We start from the raw sequence: 16,109 nt of genomic DNA, 5'->3' as shown, positions 1-16,109 counted from the left end.
GGTGTTAAAAATTTTGAAAATGCAGGCAATTTGCCAGAAACATGCTGAAATGATGCAATCTATCCTCATTGTGAATCCAAAGAACATAGCCAAACAGAATTTACTGCTGCTTCCCCTGTCAGTCCAAATTATAAAGGAAATACAGTCTTCACTAAGACATGTGAATTATGGAAACTTGGTAAAAAAAATCCAAAAATACATTGTTGAAAACAAGGCAATATATTCTCAAGCAAGAAAATAAATCCTATCAATATGTTTGCATGCGCTTATGCAGTTACTCTCAAAAGCTACAGAACAGCTGCTAGCCAAACAGATTACTCAGTTTTTCTGAATGTTTCCATTGCTACATGGGCAAGAGCAATACTCTCTTCCACCAAGCTAGTTATTTCCTTAAACACAATTGATGAGAAAATAAACATGATAAATGTAACACCTGATAAAGAGCCAGTATTACAGGAACTGACTAAAACAAAGCACAGTGCTAGCGGCAAGAAACAGTCACATTCTGCTGCTGCTGCTCCTTGCAGAAAATGACACGAATGATTGCTACTCTGTCTTTCTTCCCAAAGAAGAACGTACAAAAACAGGATTAGCAATTGAGACAAGCCAGAAGATTTAATAGAACAATTTGATCCTGTTGGGGTATGTCTTCATGAAACTTACCAAAACCCCCAAGTATCTCCCATGTTTCGGAACTATATCATTTATAGACATAACAGAAGTATAGAATTGCCATCTCATGGAGGAGTTGCTATCCTGATTAGATGTAATATCTTCTCCAGATCTACCTCTTCAGATTATATTAGCAGTAGTGGCAGTATGTATTATTATTGAAATTATATTAACACTGGCTTCTATATGCATTCCATCAAGTTTTTCATGTCCATGTACTGACCTTGATTGTACAATAATTCAACTTAGCTATCCACTTTATATCCTTGGGAGATATGAATGGCCATCATCCATTTTTCGGATTTCCTATAGATATCAGGGGGGTTGCCTAATAGAATCATTATTTGATGATCACCAACTTACCTGTTGGAAAATGGATAAGGGTATGTGATCCGGTGCGAAACACCCAATCGCATATCCATTTCCCAACAGATACTGCCTCTTCTCTGGACTGCTGTCGCCTCCGTAGCTGGGTGGGCAGGAGCAGCAGTGTGTAGCACACGCTTCTTGATTAGACCGGGATTCGAGCCCGTGACCACCAAATACGGAGGATGCGGAAAGGTCAGGGAGTCATTCCCTGACCTTTCCACATATCTCCGGAGCAATATGGCCTTAGTTGCTAATGCTCCTAAAAAACCAAATAACAAATAGCATAACTGGACTGCTGAATATGCTCTCCCTCTATCTGAATATGCTCTCCCTCTGCATATGGAGTGGTCACTGCTAAGTTGATCTACACAACAGTGATTACTTCCCTATTATTTGTAAAAGCCAAATTCAATTAACCTCTAATTCTACATATCACATTACCTGGAATTTTTCTAAAGCAGATTGAAATAATTACAAAAAACTTGTCTGATTTTATGACCAGATAATTCTGTCCAAGTTCACTTAACACGTTACTGTGCACTTAATTAAAAAAATTTTAGCACATCAAATGGTGCACATCAAACTGTATTTGGTGAAACGTTTGTGAACGCCTTACCTCAGGAAGGTCCATTCTTCAACTACCTTTGTACTAAATTCCCATCAAGTATCGAAGAGAAGCTAAAAAAAGGGTATTTTTGTTGAACTTCAAATTTTCAAACTGATAAGGGACTGAGATTTTGAGGAAACTATGAATAAAAAAGAAAAATAGGCATGAATTAGCTTCAGGTCTGTTGTTGAGGACTTCTTAGGGAACAACAAGTAACCAGACTACAAGAATGTAGTTTAAAAATATGTCAGCAAACTTCAAGAAGCTGGGCTTGTAACATGGGCTTTCCAGATCCTGTTGCAAACAGGATCTGGAAAGGTTGAGCAGATGGGCTGAGAGGTGGCAAATGAAGTTTAACATTGACGAATGTAAAGTACTACATATGGGAAACAGCAACCCCAGAGCAACGTATCAACTCTGTGGTACTACACTGACAGTGGTAGAGAATGAAAGGGACCTGGGGGTAGTTGTGCAGGCAAATATGAAGTTTTCTGAGCAGTGCAGATGGGCTGCAAGAGTAGCTCATAGTGTATTGTCAATGATATATAGGAATTTTTCTAGCAGGGATAAGGAGGTGATTATTCCCTTGTATAAGGCAATGGTCAGACCACACCTAGAGTACTGTATACAGGTCTGGAGGCCTCATTTCAAGAAGGATGTAGAGCTGCTGGAACGAGTACAGAGAAGGGCAACAAGGTTAGTGAATGGAACAAAGGGGTGCTCTTACGAAGAAAGTCTTAAGTTTTGCAAATTACAGTGTCTGGAGACTAGGCACCAGCGAGGTGATCTGATAGAGGTGTATAAAGCTTTGAATGGTTTGAGCATGCTCAATGCTGATAGGATTCTTCCTCTTGCTCAGAATAATCACCTGAGAGAGCATAAATTCAAATCGAGGAAAGACATGTAGGATAGACGTGCAGAAATTTGCCTTTAGCCAGCGGGTGGTTGGTTGGTGGAACAGACTTCCATCCCTTGTCATGGAAGTTGATAGCCTAAATAAGTTTAATGCTCAGCCGGACCGGTATTTCGAACGAACAGAGGGGTGAAGTGGAAGTGTGTTTTTTTTTTTTTTTTGGCTGATGCTGCATAAGCTTGCTTTCTTGCAACAAATGCCTCTACTAATGCTAATGCTACTCTCCTCAGAGTTTCTTTAAGATGATCCTTAGAACTGCAAATTAGCAGAGCATCATCTGCATAATGAAGGTTATTTATCTTCAATCCTCCAATTTTGATGGCAGTCTCTAAATCTTCCAAAGCTACACACATGGTACCTTTGCCATAAAGATTAAAAAGGTGAGGTGACAAAATACAGCCCTGCCTGATACCTTAACCTATTGTGAAAAAGCTCGTATTTTCCCTGTGGTTCTCACAGTTCCTTCCTGTTCCCAGGTGCGGTGATGATGATGGCAGGACCGATCAATAATCATGATATCGGGGCATGACTCAGTGTCGCGCTGGGTCAACCAGAAGTGCTCAGCTGTGACTGAGTGTTTTACATCCACAAAGTGGATAGCTTTTTCAGGTTCAGAAACACGATTACTGAGACTCCTGCCAATTTCCCCAACGTAACAGCCAGTGCAGTCACGGCAGGGAATACGGTAGACTAATCCACTCTGCAATGGGGGGGGGCGATGTTTTAACTCTTGAAATGAGGAATTGCAACTTCCTGCCTGGGAGTTGTAAGCACTTTATCCCATGAGCCTTTAAGATTCTAGAAATCTGTTGTGATAGGTTTAGGTAGAATGGGATAAATGTGGTCGAGGCAGAGTCATTACTACACATGGTCCTGTGGGTCACTACATGGTCTTGGGCCTGTAGGTCACATCTATCTAGGGCACAGGTGAGGTAGCAGCACCTTGCAAAGTCTGTCTTAACCCTAGTAATTTCAGTGCATCTCTCTTCTGCAGAACTAGAGTGGGTCCAGGCATGGGTTAGCAGGGCTCGCACTGTGCCGAGAAGATGGCTGTATGCGTGTGCTGACTGGTAGTTGGTGAATCAGCCAGCACACGCATTGGCTTGTGATAGACTGTTGTCTTCAAATGCATGCCCTTGCACTGGACAAGGGTGACTAAGTATGAAAGGGTATTCTGTCTGACTCTAGCTTGATGGTAAATGGAATGAAAGGTGACAGAATGCAAAATTCAGTTGCCCAACTCCCGGGGAATGATCACAAACACATCATCCGTGTAGCGACTCCAAAAGGCAATGGGATCCAGTAGACCCACAAATGCGCATCTTGCCGCTTGGTGACTCCATTTACCAGCAGATACACGGTACAGCCATGGGTTCCCTAGTTAGTTCGGTTATGGCAAACATTGCAATGGAGGAGTTGGAGAGTCTCCTATCATTGGTGTACATGCAAGCATACGTACACCTATTCTTACTCTTAGTTACCCTAACACAACCCATGTATTTACTTGTTCCACGAACTCTTCGGCCTGTGGCTACCGTTAATCTATTAGTCTGTGAATCCTCTCAAGCTAGCAGTTTTCTGACCCACCTAACACTGCCTCGATAGCATCAGCAAATATCCTTGCACCCTTTCTATTTAAGTGTATCCCATTGCTGTAGAAACAATCTCTCTTGTTAACAAGCACAGACCACGCTGAAAAAATTTCTACCCCATGAGCCTTGCAAAATCTCTCCAGGGCCAAATTGATTGAAAAGATGCTCATCATATACTCCCTCCTATCACATCTGGTCAGAATTGCAGACACTAATAGAAGTGGTTATAATTGCTTATATCCTGATGTCCTAGTTGCAGTAGATATTACTGGCACATTAGCAATTAATAGTATTGCACAGTGAGATGTGAAATAAAAGTGTCATTGTCCACTTCGACACTTTCATGAAACTTATTTTTTTCTGATAGAAGGCAAAGTTTCAACATTCAGAATTAAAAGAAGCTTCTTGTTATTAGGTTTAACAAATTAAGAATTATCTATTTATGTTTATTAAGAATACTGCAATATTTTTCTGTGTACATAACAAAATTTTACTCTGCTAACAAGTGGTTTCAAATAAAAGGATAACTGTATTCTGGAATTTTATAGCCTATTTTGATTTATTATTGGGCTATTTAATTAAAGCCTATTTTGAAATTTTATATGAGCTGCTTAGAACTGACACTGACTTCTTATCATGGCTTTTTAATGACCAAACATTTGAGCTTTATTTGTATGTCACAAAATAACTATTGCAGTAATGGGTGGGGTAACTGGACTTTCTGAATGCCATGTTCATTGTGGCCATGGATCTTTTTTCTGACTGGTATTAATTATAAATTTATGCCATTAAGGAAATTCTTTTTTTTGCACAAATTTTTGTTTATAGAACTACATCACTTCACTTCATTTATTGTAAATATGTGCAGCTAATGGCTTTTATTGGATCAAAATGTTCTCTTCTTTACATGCTTTCTCATAAATATTTACATTTAAAGATTGAAAAAATTACTTATTTTATAGAATATTAACGCAACGTTTTTAAAAAGTATGCATAAAATATAATTTTAAAAGCAGATATAAAAGTACACTTTCTTTTTATAACCAGATCTGAATTTTCCACTTTGCATTTTATTTCTAATTATATATATTCTGTTTTCCTAGGTGCTCAGATTTTATGCAGGCATGTTATAGATTCTTGGATCTTACAGGACCATTACAAGTGGGGGGACTTCCCCTTCTACCAAATGATTTTCAGATTAACAATAGAGACTTTGTGGGTTGCATAAAGGATTTGCACTTAGACAATGTACTGGTAGATTTAAATAGGTAATAAAAGTGCTGTGGATTTATAATTTGTTTGATTTTAGATAAAGTTCATTTGTAAACTGTTTAAGTTTGTTACAAATTACTTTTACATATGAGTTTCTCAAGAATGTGTTGGTTCCTGGCAGTGAATTTCGAATAGTGGCGGGCTTTGAGGAGTAAGTGTTTTTTGTGGATTTCGAAGTTTTGAAAACTGAAATTTTGTATAGAAATGAAATTGAAATTTCTTATTCACATTAGGAATGGCCATATGGTAAAGCAAGCCTGGGGCTTATGCTGCACCAGCTAAAAAAAAAAAAGTAAAATAATAATAATAAAAAATTAAATAAAATAAATAATTAATAAATAATAAAAGAAAAGGAAATAGACAACCTTTGCATTTCCCTCCTCCCGTAGAAAAGCTGACCTTTGAATTTCCACAAACTGTCAGCCTCTACCGCCTATGTAAGTAACTTATTCTAGTAATTTATAACTTGCTGGCTAAAATAAAACTTTCTGCAATTCTGTGTAAACATCTCCCCCCTGTAATTTGTATATAAATTCTTTCAAATGTTAATGTTCTTAATTTGACTTGATTGCCTAATATTAGAGTGAAATTTATATCAAAAATCAAAATCCAATTTGATCAATTGAATTGAAAATTTCATTTGATCGATTTGACCAATTGATAAATTGAAAAAAACATAAAAAATTCTTAAAAATCATTAAAAATTTATCATAAAAACTTACTTCTTTTGATGAAAAGGTCCAGAGACAGGTGATTTTCTTAATGAAATGTGCAAAAGGGCACTCATATGAGGAAAAACTTGAATATGCAGGCTACTACAGAGTTTGGTAACTAGGAACCATAGAGGGATCTCATTGAGCTGTATAGTAAATTAAATCATGGAGAAATTTTCACAGTTATAAATGATGCTTGAACTCAGCAACCTAAATTGAAATTGTGAGTTGCACCATTGTGCAAAATTTTCCTTTAGTCAAATGAATTGTAAATGAGTTGTAAATCACTGGAATAAGCTGCCTTTAGTGATTTACACTTTATTACTTATTCCAATTCAGGCTTATAGTTTTGGAAAATTTGAAAGTCAGCTGGATCAACCAGCATGATGAGTGGAATATTTAAAAAGAGTTTTATTTTACTATTATTATTTTTTATTTTATTTTGCTGGTGTAGCAAAAGCCTACAGCCTCCTTTCACTCAGTGACACCATGTCTCTGAAATCCCAACAGTGTCTACATTTGATGTCTTGACTAGCACTTCAGATTCATCAAATTTATTTACTATACTCCTAGCATTGATGTACATAAAAGTATACTTGCACCTGTTCTTACTCTTAGTTACCCGAACAAAGCCCATGTATTTACTTGTTTCATGATGACTCCTGGCAGTTCTTGAAATCTCTAGCACCTTGCTTTCAAGGCTGCTGCTCATTCCAATAGAAGCAGTGCAAGCATTACTTTCACCTCTGCCTGCTGATATTGTTAATCTATTACTCTATGTATCCCTCCCCTCCCAAGCTAGCAGTTTTCCAATCCACCTAACACTGCCTTGATAGTATCAGGAAAAATTCTTGCACCCTTTCTATTTAAGTGTATCTCATCCCTGTAGAAGCAGTCTCTCCTTGTTAACAAGCACAGACCACACTGAGAAAAATTCTACCCCATGATCCTTGCACAATCTCTCCAGGACCAAATTGATTGACAAGGTTCTCATCATATGCTCCCTCCTATTGTGTCTGGGCAGAATTGTAGACACTTTCAAATTTAACTCTAACTTGCAACTTGTTTTTTCAACATTGCCCTATACTTGTTAAGTAAATCTGTAGATCTCCAACTCTTAGTGTCGTTAGTGTCAACATGCACAACAATATTACCTTTTGTGCCTTTAAAGGATGGTATCTGCTCTACACTGGTCTTATCCTGCGTATCCTTTTTTTCAGAATATATTTCCCATTTTCCAGACAATAGAGTCACCAACTAAAACTAGCTCCTGTTGGGACCAGTGCATTCTATCTTGTTAGTTGCCGCTGTGTTGCCTGACGATCATGTGAAGGTCCTGGTTTTGATGTGGGTAGCTGAGAGTTTGATGGCTGCCCCCTAATTTATTTCCTTCAAGAGCATCCACGCTGTTTTTCAGGGTGTCATAAAGGCCCATAACAATGCTGAGTTGGTGCCTAATATCCTCACACCCCTTACGTCAAGCACACAAAGATAAGATCATGGCAATATTATATCTCATTCCTAACAGTTCTGGAAACATCAAACAAGCAATACATCTCATAAGGCCATGATTGAGAGGGCAACTTCCCCCTCCTGTCTCCCCCAGAGCCATGGCACTTCCACTAGTTTGAACCTTTTGCTCTGCTGATTATTTCCATTAAATTTCAGCATAATTAAAAATACTTCACTAAACAATTAAATCTAATGCAGTAATAACACTGTGTGTCACCAGTGCATGTGTGCACTGGTGATGCTAAGAAGTTTATGTTACTAATTGCATATAATTAAAATTCGAGTGTTCTTATCGATACACCAGTTACACAGCAATAATACCACTATGTGGCCACAATAACACCACGACGGCCTCCTTAGCCGAGTGGGCAGGAGCGGGAGTGCAGTAGCACATGCTCTTTGAGTAGACCAGGGTTCAAGCCCCTGACTGCTGAATACGGTCGATCTGCCAACCTGCACTGGACCAGCGTGGCAGATTATGGTCTGTTTCCCTCAGCATGAATTGTTGAGGAGGCTTCCATCCTGCAGTGGGTTGATAATGGCTGCACTTTACTTTTTTTTTTTTTTTTTTTTTTAATACCACTATGCTACCAAGTTTGTGTTATATGCATTAGGCTATACTATTACGCTTGAAATTTTTTTAAGTTAATTATAATATATAATTAAATTGTCCAACTAACACTAACCTAAGTGATTTGAACTTTAGAGCTACCTATTTACCACAATTAAAAAATTTGAATTTCCCTACCTCTCACTGTATAACTACAACAAGTCAAACAATACAAAGATTCTACGTATATTAAGTAGTAACTTACAAAATCTCTATCTAAATCTATTTTAAAAAATAAAATAATGAGCATGACTAGAACTATAAAGCTGCTTATAGAGTATGATTTAATATGATAATTAAGTCAACAGTAAAATTCTTCAAAAACTTATTGTTTCTTGGAGCTGAAAATCTTTGACTAGTATGTGGATACCCTTGTCCTCGAGTTTATAAATCTCTTTGTGGACTTCAAAGGGCCTCTGACACCTTATGGAGGAAAAGTGTCCTAGAGAGGTTAAGGGAGGCTGAGATGTCTAAACCATTTTATCAACTGGTCTCAAGCTACCTTGATAACAGAAAAATAACAATAATATGCAAACATTGTCCCCACCCTCCCCATTCGATCCTTGGTTCTTTATGTTGGAATGCCATGTTTGATAAATGGCTGGCCAAACCATATCATGGTAAAAATTGCCTACACTAACGACCTCGCCATTGTTGTTCCTTGAGATTCGAGAAGAGAACTGAAACAAAAATCAGATGAAATTTTACGGTACCTCGTTACATGGTGCAACACAAACAAGCTTATGGTATCCACCCAAAAGACCAGATGCTCATCAAAGGGAGCATGAATACCCTTTAGTCTCTGATCATTAAGTACAACAATAAGTAGAACACTTCCCCAAACATTTACGGAAGTGTTCTACGTACTATATTGAGGTAAACGTCTCTTATTATTTTACAAAAAAACAATAAGAAAATAAAATATGGGAAAACATACAAATATCTGGGTATGATACTGGACAATAATAGATCCTTTCTACCCCTGTGACCATATAAAGGAGAAGAGCAAACATTTAGTGGGCAAAATTGCACATATTACTCATAGTGATTGGGTCCTCAAAGGCCATACCCTGAATATCTACTACAAAAGCCTTTTTCTTCCAATTATCACATATGGTTCTGGAGCTTGGGGCTACAGAGCTGAAAATTCTACTGTCAAGAAAAGGCTTCTGCAAACACAATGAATAGTCTTATTGATGGCCCTGCAGAGGTCATCTTGTGGGAAAATCCCAATCTATCCAGACATCAACATCATGTACTGATGATGCATATTTTAAATTCCATCTCCAAAATCTGTTGAAGGAGTTTCCCTGGATTTCTCTAACACCACTGAACATGAAAAGAAAAGAAAAGGATAATACAAAACTACCAATGCAATGGCAAGACTTTGGGAGAGAAAGAGACTCTCCACTTGGCAGAACTACCTTTTCTTTTATCCCCACAGTAACAGTTTTTCCAGCAGCAGCAGCAGCTCAACTGCTGAAGTGGGATTTACTCAAAGAGGTAACTACCATCAGGGGTAAAGGGAAGGGTTTTTGCTTTCGTAAAGGCGACTACGATGGTCTGAGACAGTATTTAAATTCTATACAGTGGGACCAACTGATGATGTTACTAACAGCAAATTCAAAATGGGAAGCATTCAAAGAACTTATCTTGGAAGCTACTAGGCTTTACATACCAACTAAGAAATATTGTTCAAGGTTTAGACCTAAATGGATGTCAGATGAACTAATGAGACATGTGGCAGAAAAGAAAAATGCATGGGATGCATATAAATTAATGGGTGACATGGAATCCTATGATAGATATAAGCTGATCTGTAACCAAGTTACAAAGAAGATTAGGCAGATAAAGGCAGATTATGAGAAATCCTTGGCAAAGGATGCTTTTTTTTTGGTAGTTGTTGGTGCATCGGGTTCTGTGGCCATAATGCACCTCCCAAGGTTTTTGCAGTACTTTGATCCATGCCCGAGGCGGGATTCGAACCCGCGACTTCTGGGTTGCCAGGCAGGCACTTTACCCACCCGGCTAGCCTGGTCAGCTGCAAAGGATGCAAAGAAAAACAGAAAAGAGTTCTTTACCTATGCAAACTCTAGAAGGAAAGGGATGAATCAGATTAGCCACTGGACATTGATGGTTCAACAGTTGAGGATCCTGCTCGAGTGGCTAACAAACTAAACGAGTATTTTGCATCTACATTCACACGTGAAGAGTTATGCAGGAAGGGGAATGCCAGAGGTGAAGTAAACTCTGGCAGTGAGCTAGATGATTTTGTAATAACTGAGAGGAAAGTAGAGGAGAAATGTTGAGGATAAACATAAAAAAGGCACCCGGGGTGGATGGGATCTATCCAGTTATATTAAAGGAGGCAGCAAAGGAAGTAAGCAAACCCTTAGCCATAATTATGAGAGGCTGACACAAGTAATTATAGGCTGACACAAAGGCTGACACAAGTAATTATAGACCTGTGAGTTTAACTTCTGTTCCAGGAAAATTAATGGAGGCACTGGTAAGAGATCTGTAGATTTACACAAGTACAGGTCCATGTTGAAAAAAATTTTGAATGTGAAAGTGTCTGCAGTTCTGCCCAGACATGATAGGAGGGAGTATATAATGAGAGCCTTGTCAGATATCATATGAGGGAGTATATGATTAGAGCCTTGTCAATCAATTCGGCCCTGGAGAGATTTTGCAAGGCTCAAGGGGTTGAATATTTTTCAGCCTGGTCTGTGCTTGTTGACAGGAGTGACTGCTTCTGCAGGTTGGGATACACTTAAATAGAAAGGGTGCAAGAATATTTGCTGATGCTATCGAAGCAGTGTTAGGTGGATCGGAAAAATGCTAGCTTAGGGAGATACACAGACTAAAAGGTTAACAGCGGGCAGAGGCAAAAGTGATTCTTGCACTGCTTCTATTAGAATGAGCAGCAGCATGGAAAGCAAGGCAATGGAGATTTCCAGGACTGTTGGAAGTCAGAGTGAACAAATAAATACATGAGCTGTGTTAGGGTAACTAAGAGTAGAAACAGGTGCATGTTCAAGCAGGCAAAGGCAGATTACAAGAAATCTTTGGCAAAGGATGCAAAGAAAAACAGCAAAGAGTTCTTTACTTATGTACACTCTAGAAGGTAAGGGATGAATCAGATTGGACCACTTCACATAGATGGGTTGACTATTGATGATCATGATCATGTAGGTGATAAACTGAACGAGTATTTTGCATGAGGAGTTATTCAATGAGGGGAATGCCAGAAGTTTATCAAACTCTAACAGGGAGCTAAATGATTTTGTAATAACTGAGAGCAAAGTGGAGGAGAAATTGTTGAAGTTAAACATAAGGAAGGCACCTGAGATAGATGGGATCTATTCAGTTATATTAATGGAGGCAGCAAAGGAAGCAAGCAAGCCCTTAGCCATAATTATGAGAGCTTTCTTGGACTCAGGGGAGGTTCCCATGGACTAGAGGTGTGCAAATGTATCACCAATTCACAAAGGGGATTCAAAAGGTGACACAAGTAACTATAGACCTGTTAGCTTAACTTGTGTTCTGGGGGAAATAATGGAGTTACTGATTAAAGAAGCATTGCAGGATCATCTAAACAAGACTTCAATTATAGCTCGGACACAGCATGGGTTTGTTAAAGGGAGGTCTTGTCTGACCAATTTGATTGGATACTATGATGTAGTCACAAAGGAACTGAATGTCAAAGAAAATTTTGATTTTCCTGAAACCCATATGCTTGGGTTTCAGGAAAGCTTTTAATACTGTTTGAAGGCTACTGTACAAATTGGAACAGTATGGTGTTAAGGGCAAATTGCTACAATGGATAAAAGGATGGTTGAGTGGGAGAAGACAGAGAGTGGTAATCAATGGATACTGCTCTTCATGGACTAATTTTATTAATGGAGTTCCCTGAGGTTCGGTGCTGGGCCCATTGTTGTTTTGTATATTTATCAATGATATTGATGAAAGTATATATGAGGATTATTGTCCAAGTTTTTAGATGATACAGTGGTTGGCAGGTTAATGACAGTAAAGTTAGTATGCTACTCCAACTGGATCTAGATAAGTTGGGCAAATGGGCTGAGAAGTGGGAACTGAAGTTTAACGTTGACAAATGCAAAGTACTGCATATTTGTAGCAATAACCCAAGAGAAACATACCAACGATGTGGTACTACACTCAGGGAAGTGGAAAGTGAAAAAGACCTGTGGGTAATTGTGCAGTCAAATATGAAGTTTGCCAAGCTGTGCAGATGGGCTGCCAGGGCAGGTCATGGAGTCTTGTTGATGAAAAATAGCAGGGGTGGCCAACAAGTCGATCATAACCTACCAGTCGGTCATAGCTTTAATTTCGGTCGATCATGAATAATTTTAAATATGTATATAAAAAATAGATTAGTCAAAATCTAAATGTTATTATTATTATGTGCCCATTTGCAAGTCTGTTAAACCACGTGACTACTCTTGTCGCCGCGGAGCCGCCAGGCATGTCTAGTGAAAATTCACGCAGTTACGTTGTCGAGAGCATAGTGTATGCATCGAATCCCTATTTAGCTTAATTAATATTAATAACTGGACAGTGCTTACAAGTTAATTTAATTTAAAATGAATACTACAAAAAAATAAAACATATCATTTTCTTCAAGAGTGGGAACTAGAATACTTTTTTGTAATAATAAAAGAAACACGTTGTTTGATTTGAAATGCTTCTGTGGCTATACCCAAAAAAGGAAATTTAGAAAGGCACTTCAACACACTCCATGATAAATACCAATCGGATTTTCCACCCAATAGTGACCTTTGAAAACAAATTAAAATAACTTAAATCCAGTTTACTCGCACAACAAAATTTCTTTGTGCCAACTAACTTACAATGAACAGCAGTAACTGTAGCATCATTTAAAATGAGTCATCTTCTTGCAAAAAAATGTAAACCATTTTCTGATGGTCAATTTATCAAAGACGCATTTTTAGAAATAACAGATTCTCTTTTTGAAAATTTTAGGAACAAAAATGAAATTAAAAGTGCTCTTCAAGATCTGCAATTATCTTGAAATACTGTGATGTGACACATCAAAAAAATGAGTAAAAATGTGAGCGAACAATTGTATGCTCATATTGCTAATTGTGTGGTCTTTTCTTTACAACTGAATGAATCTACAGATGTCAGTGATGCAGCTCAATTGCTCGTTTTTGTTCGTATGGTTTTTGATGATTCTGTCACTCGAGAAGAACTGCTGCATATGGTTTCGTTAAAAGAAAGAACTATAGAGGCCTTGATATATTTAACACATTCAAAAATTTTATTGAAAAAATTAAATTACCACTATTTAAGCTTGTATCAATAACAACAGATAGAGCCAAAGCAATGATGGGGTATCTTAACGGATTCATTGCATTGTGCCAAAAGGATGATGAATACCCAGATTTTTTGAGTTACCACTGTATCAACCACCAACAAGCGTTAGCCAGCCGAAGATTAAATTCTAAAAATGTTATGGACATCACTTTCAAAATCGTGAATTCCATCAGAGGACAATCTCATCAAAGGAGACTTTTCAAAATGTAACTCGATGAAAATGAACCAGATCTGATATTACACACAGATGTGAGGTGGCTGAGTTGGAGTAAGTTTCTACAGAGATTAAGAAATTTGCTGAATGAAATTAAAAAATTTGTTGATCAAAGGGGAGATGATTATCAGCAGCTACAAGATACAGAGTGGTTGTGTGATCTGGCTTTTTTTTTTTCTTTTTTTTGCCTGATTTTACCAGTAAATTAAAGTGATCTGAATTTGGAAATAATAAAAATGTGGGTGACATGATTAGTAGTATTTCTGCATATAAATATCAATTTTTGGCAATGGCTAAGGATCTCAAAGAAAAAAAATCGATCATTTTGCAAATATGCAAGATCATTTGCAAAAATATCCTGTTTTTGAATTTAATAGTGAGAAATGTTTCTATAATTGAGAAAGTTGTGGATGATTTTGAAACCAGATTGAATGATTTTAAAATAATTTAGGACATTGTTCAATATATTTCTTATCCATTTAATGTCTACTTAGATACGAAACAAATTGCAGAAAAAAACATGAAAATGAAACATGTAAAAATGAAATTATTACATTGTGAAACGATATCTTCCTAAAAGCCAGATCATCAGAAAAAGACTTTTGAAAATATGTTTGCCGAGAAAAGTTTCGAAATTTAAAAAAATGCAGTGAACTTTTAAATTCCTGTTTTGGTTCCACATAGCTATGTGAATCGGCCTTTTTGTATTTGAAACAAACAAAGACAAAGAATCACTCTAATCTTACAGATTTGCATACAGAAGATTCTTTACGGTTGGCCTTATCACAGTACATCCCCGATTTTGAAAGCTTGGCAGATGACATGAAAACACAAACTTCACATAAATTTAAATACATATGAATTTAAATAAGAATTCTGAATTGTATTTAATTTTAAAATTTATAAACAACATTTTCCAATATGTGTTGATTAAGTTTTTTAACCACGTGCAATCAAATTCTTGAGATGGTAGATCGCGGCACATTTTGAAGAAAAAAAGTAGATTGCCTCACAAATTAAGTTGGCCACCCCTGATATATAGGAATTTTGCTAGTAGGGACAGGGAGGTGATTATCCCATTGTACAAGGCAATGGTCAGGCCACACCTAGAGTACTGTGTACAGGTCTGGAGGCCTCATTCCATGAAGGATGTAGAGTTTCTAGAACGAGTACAAAGAAGGGCAACAAGATTGATGAGGGAAACAAAAGGTGCTCTTACCAAGGAAGGCTTAAGTTCTGCAAATTGCAGCACCTTATACACCTAAATCAGATCACCTCGAGGTGATCTGATTTAGGTGTATAAGGCCTTGAATGGGTTAAGCAAGCTGAATACTCTAGGGATTCTTCCTCTTTCTCAGATTAAGAACGTGAGGGGGGCATCAAATTGAGGAAACACAGTTGTAGAATAGACGTGCAGAAATTTGACTTTAGCCAGCAGGTAGTTGATTGGTGGAACAGACTTCCATCTTTTGTTGGGGAAGTTGATAGCCTAAATAAATTTAAGGCTGAGCTGGACCGGCATTTGGAATGAATGGAGGGGTAAAATGGGAAGGTTTTTTTTTTTTTGGCTTGCTTTCTTGTATCGTATGCCTCTACTAATGCTAATTACAGTATCGCTAACTGCATCACAGTCTTCATCAGAAACCATAAAAACTAAAACAGCAGTCACAATCAGAAGACTTGGCCAAATTGAACAAATATGGCTGCAGATGAATGAAAACATCAACCTGGATGAGCCAGTCTTAGATCTGTGCATACAGATCTAAGACATATAGATCTGTCTATATAAAGGGTTTTCCAATAGTAACGCTCGATGTTTGGCAACAGCTCATGACGAAGTCGACAGTCACACAGGTGGTATCTTTGGTAGCCGTATTCAGTTAGTCTCTGCATTTTATTATGGAGCGTTACATGACTGAGCAACGAGTCGAAATTGTAAAAAATTATTATCAAAACCAATGTTCTATTCGTCAAACGTTTCGTGCACTCCGTGCAGTTTATGGTGTCGACGAACGTCCTTCAGAATCCACAATTCGCCGTTTAATAAACAAATTCGAAGCAACTGGGTCTGTGGCAAATCTGAAAGTGCCTGTACGTCAGCGAAACGCAAGATCCGTTGAAAATATTGCTGCAGTCCTGGAAAGTGTGCGTGAGAATCCGCAACAGTCCATTCCGCGTTGGGCTCAAGAACTTGGCCTGTCTTCGATGACAACTTGGCGAATCCTGCATAAGGACTTAGGGCTTCACCCTTATAAAGTGCAATTAACCCAACAA

General features: G+C 37.8%; 1 protein-coding gene across 1 annotated transcript in view; it reads left to right on the top strand.

Annotated features, from left to right (window-relative positions):
* LOC150078573 (protocadherin-like wing polarity protein stan) overlaps positions 1-16,109 on the top strand; it is a 570,595-nt gene that overhangs the window by 216,652 nt on the left and 337,834 nt on the right. Inside the window, exon 10 of the mRNA XM_090384617.1 lies at positions 5,257-5,421. Coding sequence (XP_090240743.1) covers positions 5,257-5,421 — 165 coding nt within the window. The remainder of the gene's footprint in view (positions 1-5,256; positions 5,422-16,109) is intronic.

This window comes from Mastigoproctus giganteus, chromosome 11, assembly GCF_048544385.1.
Source record: "Mastigoproctus giganteus isolate SK-2022 chromosome 11, ASM4854438v1, whole genome shotgun sequence".
NCBI lineage: Eukaryota > Metazoa > Arthropoda > Arachnida > Uropygi > Thelyphonidae > Mastigoproctus > Mastigoproctus giganteus.
Note: the sequence above shows the minus strand (reverse complement) of the source record. Positions and strands in the feature narration are given on the sequence as shown.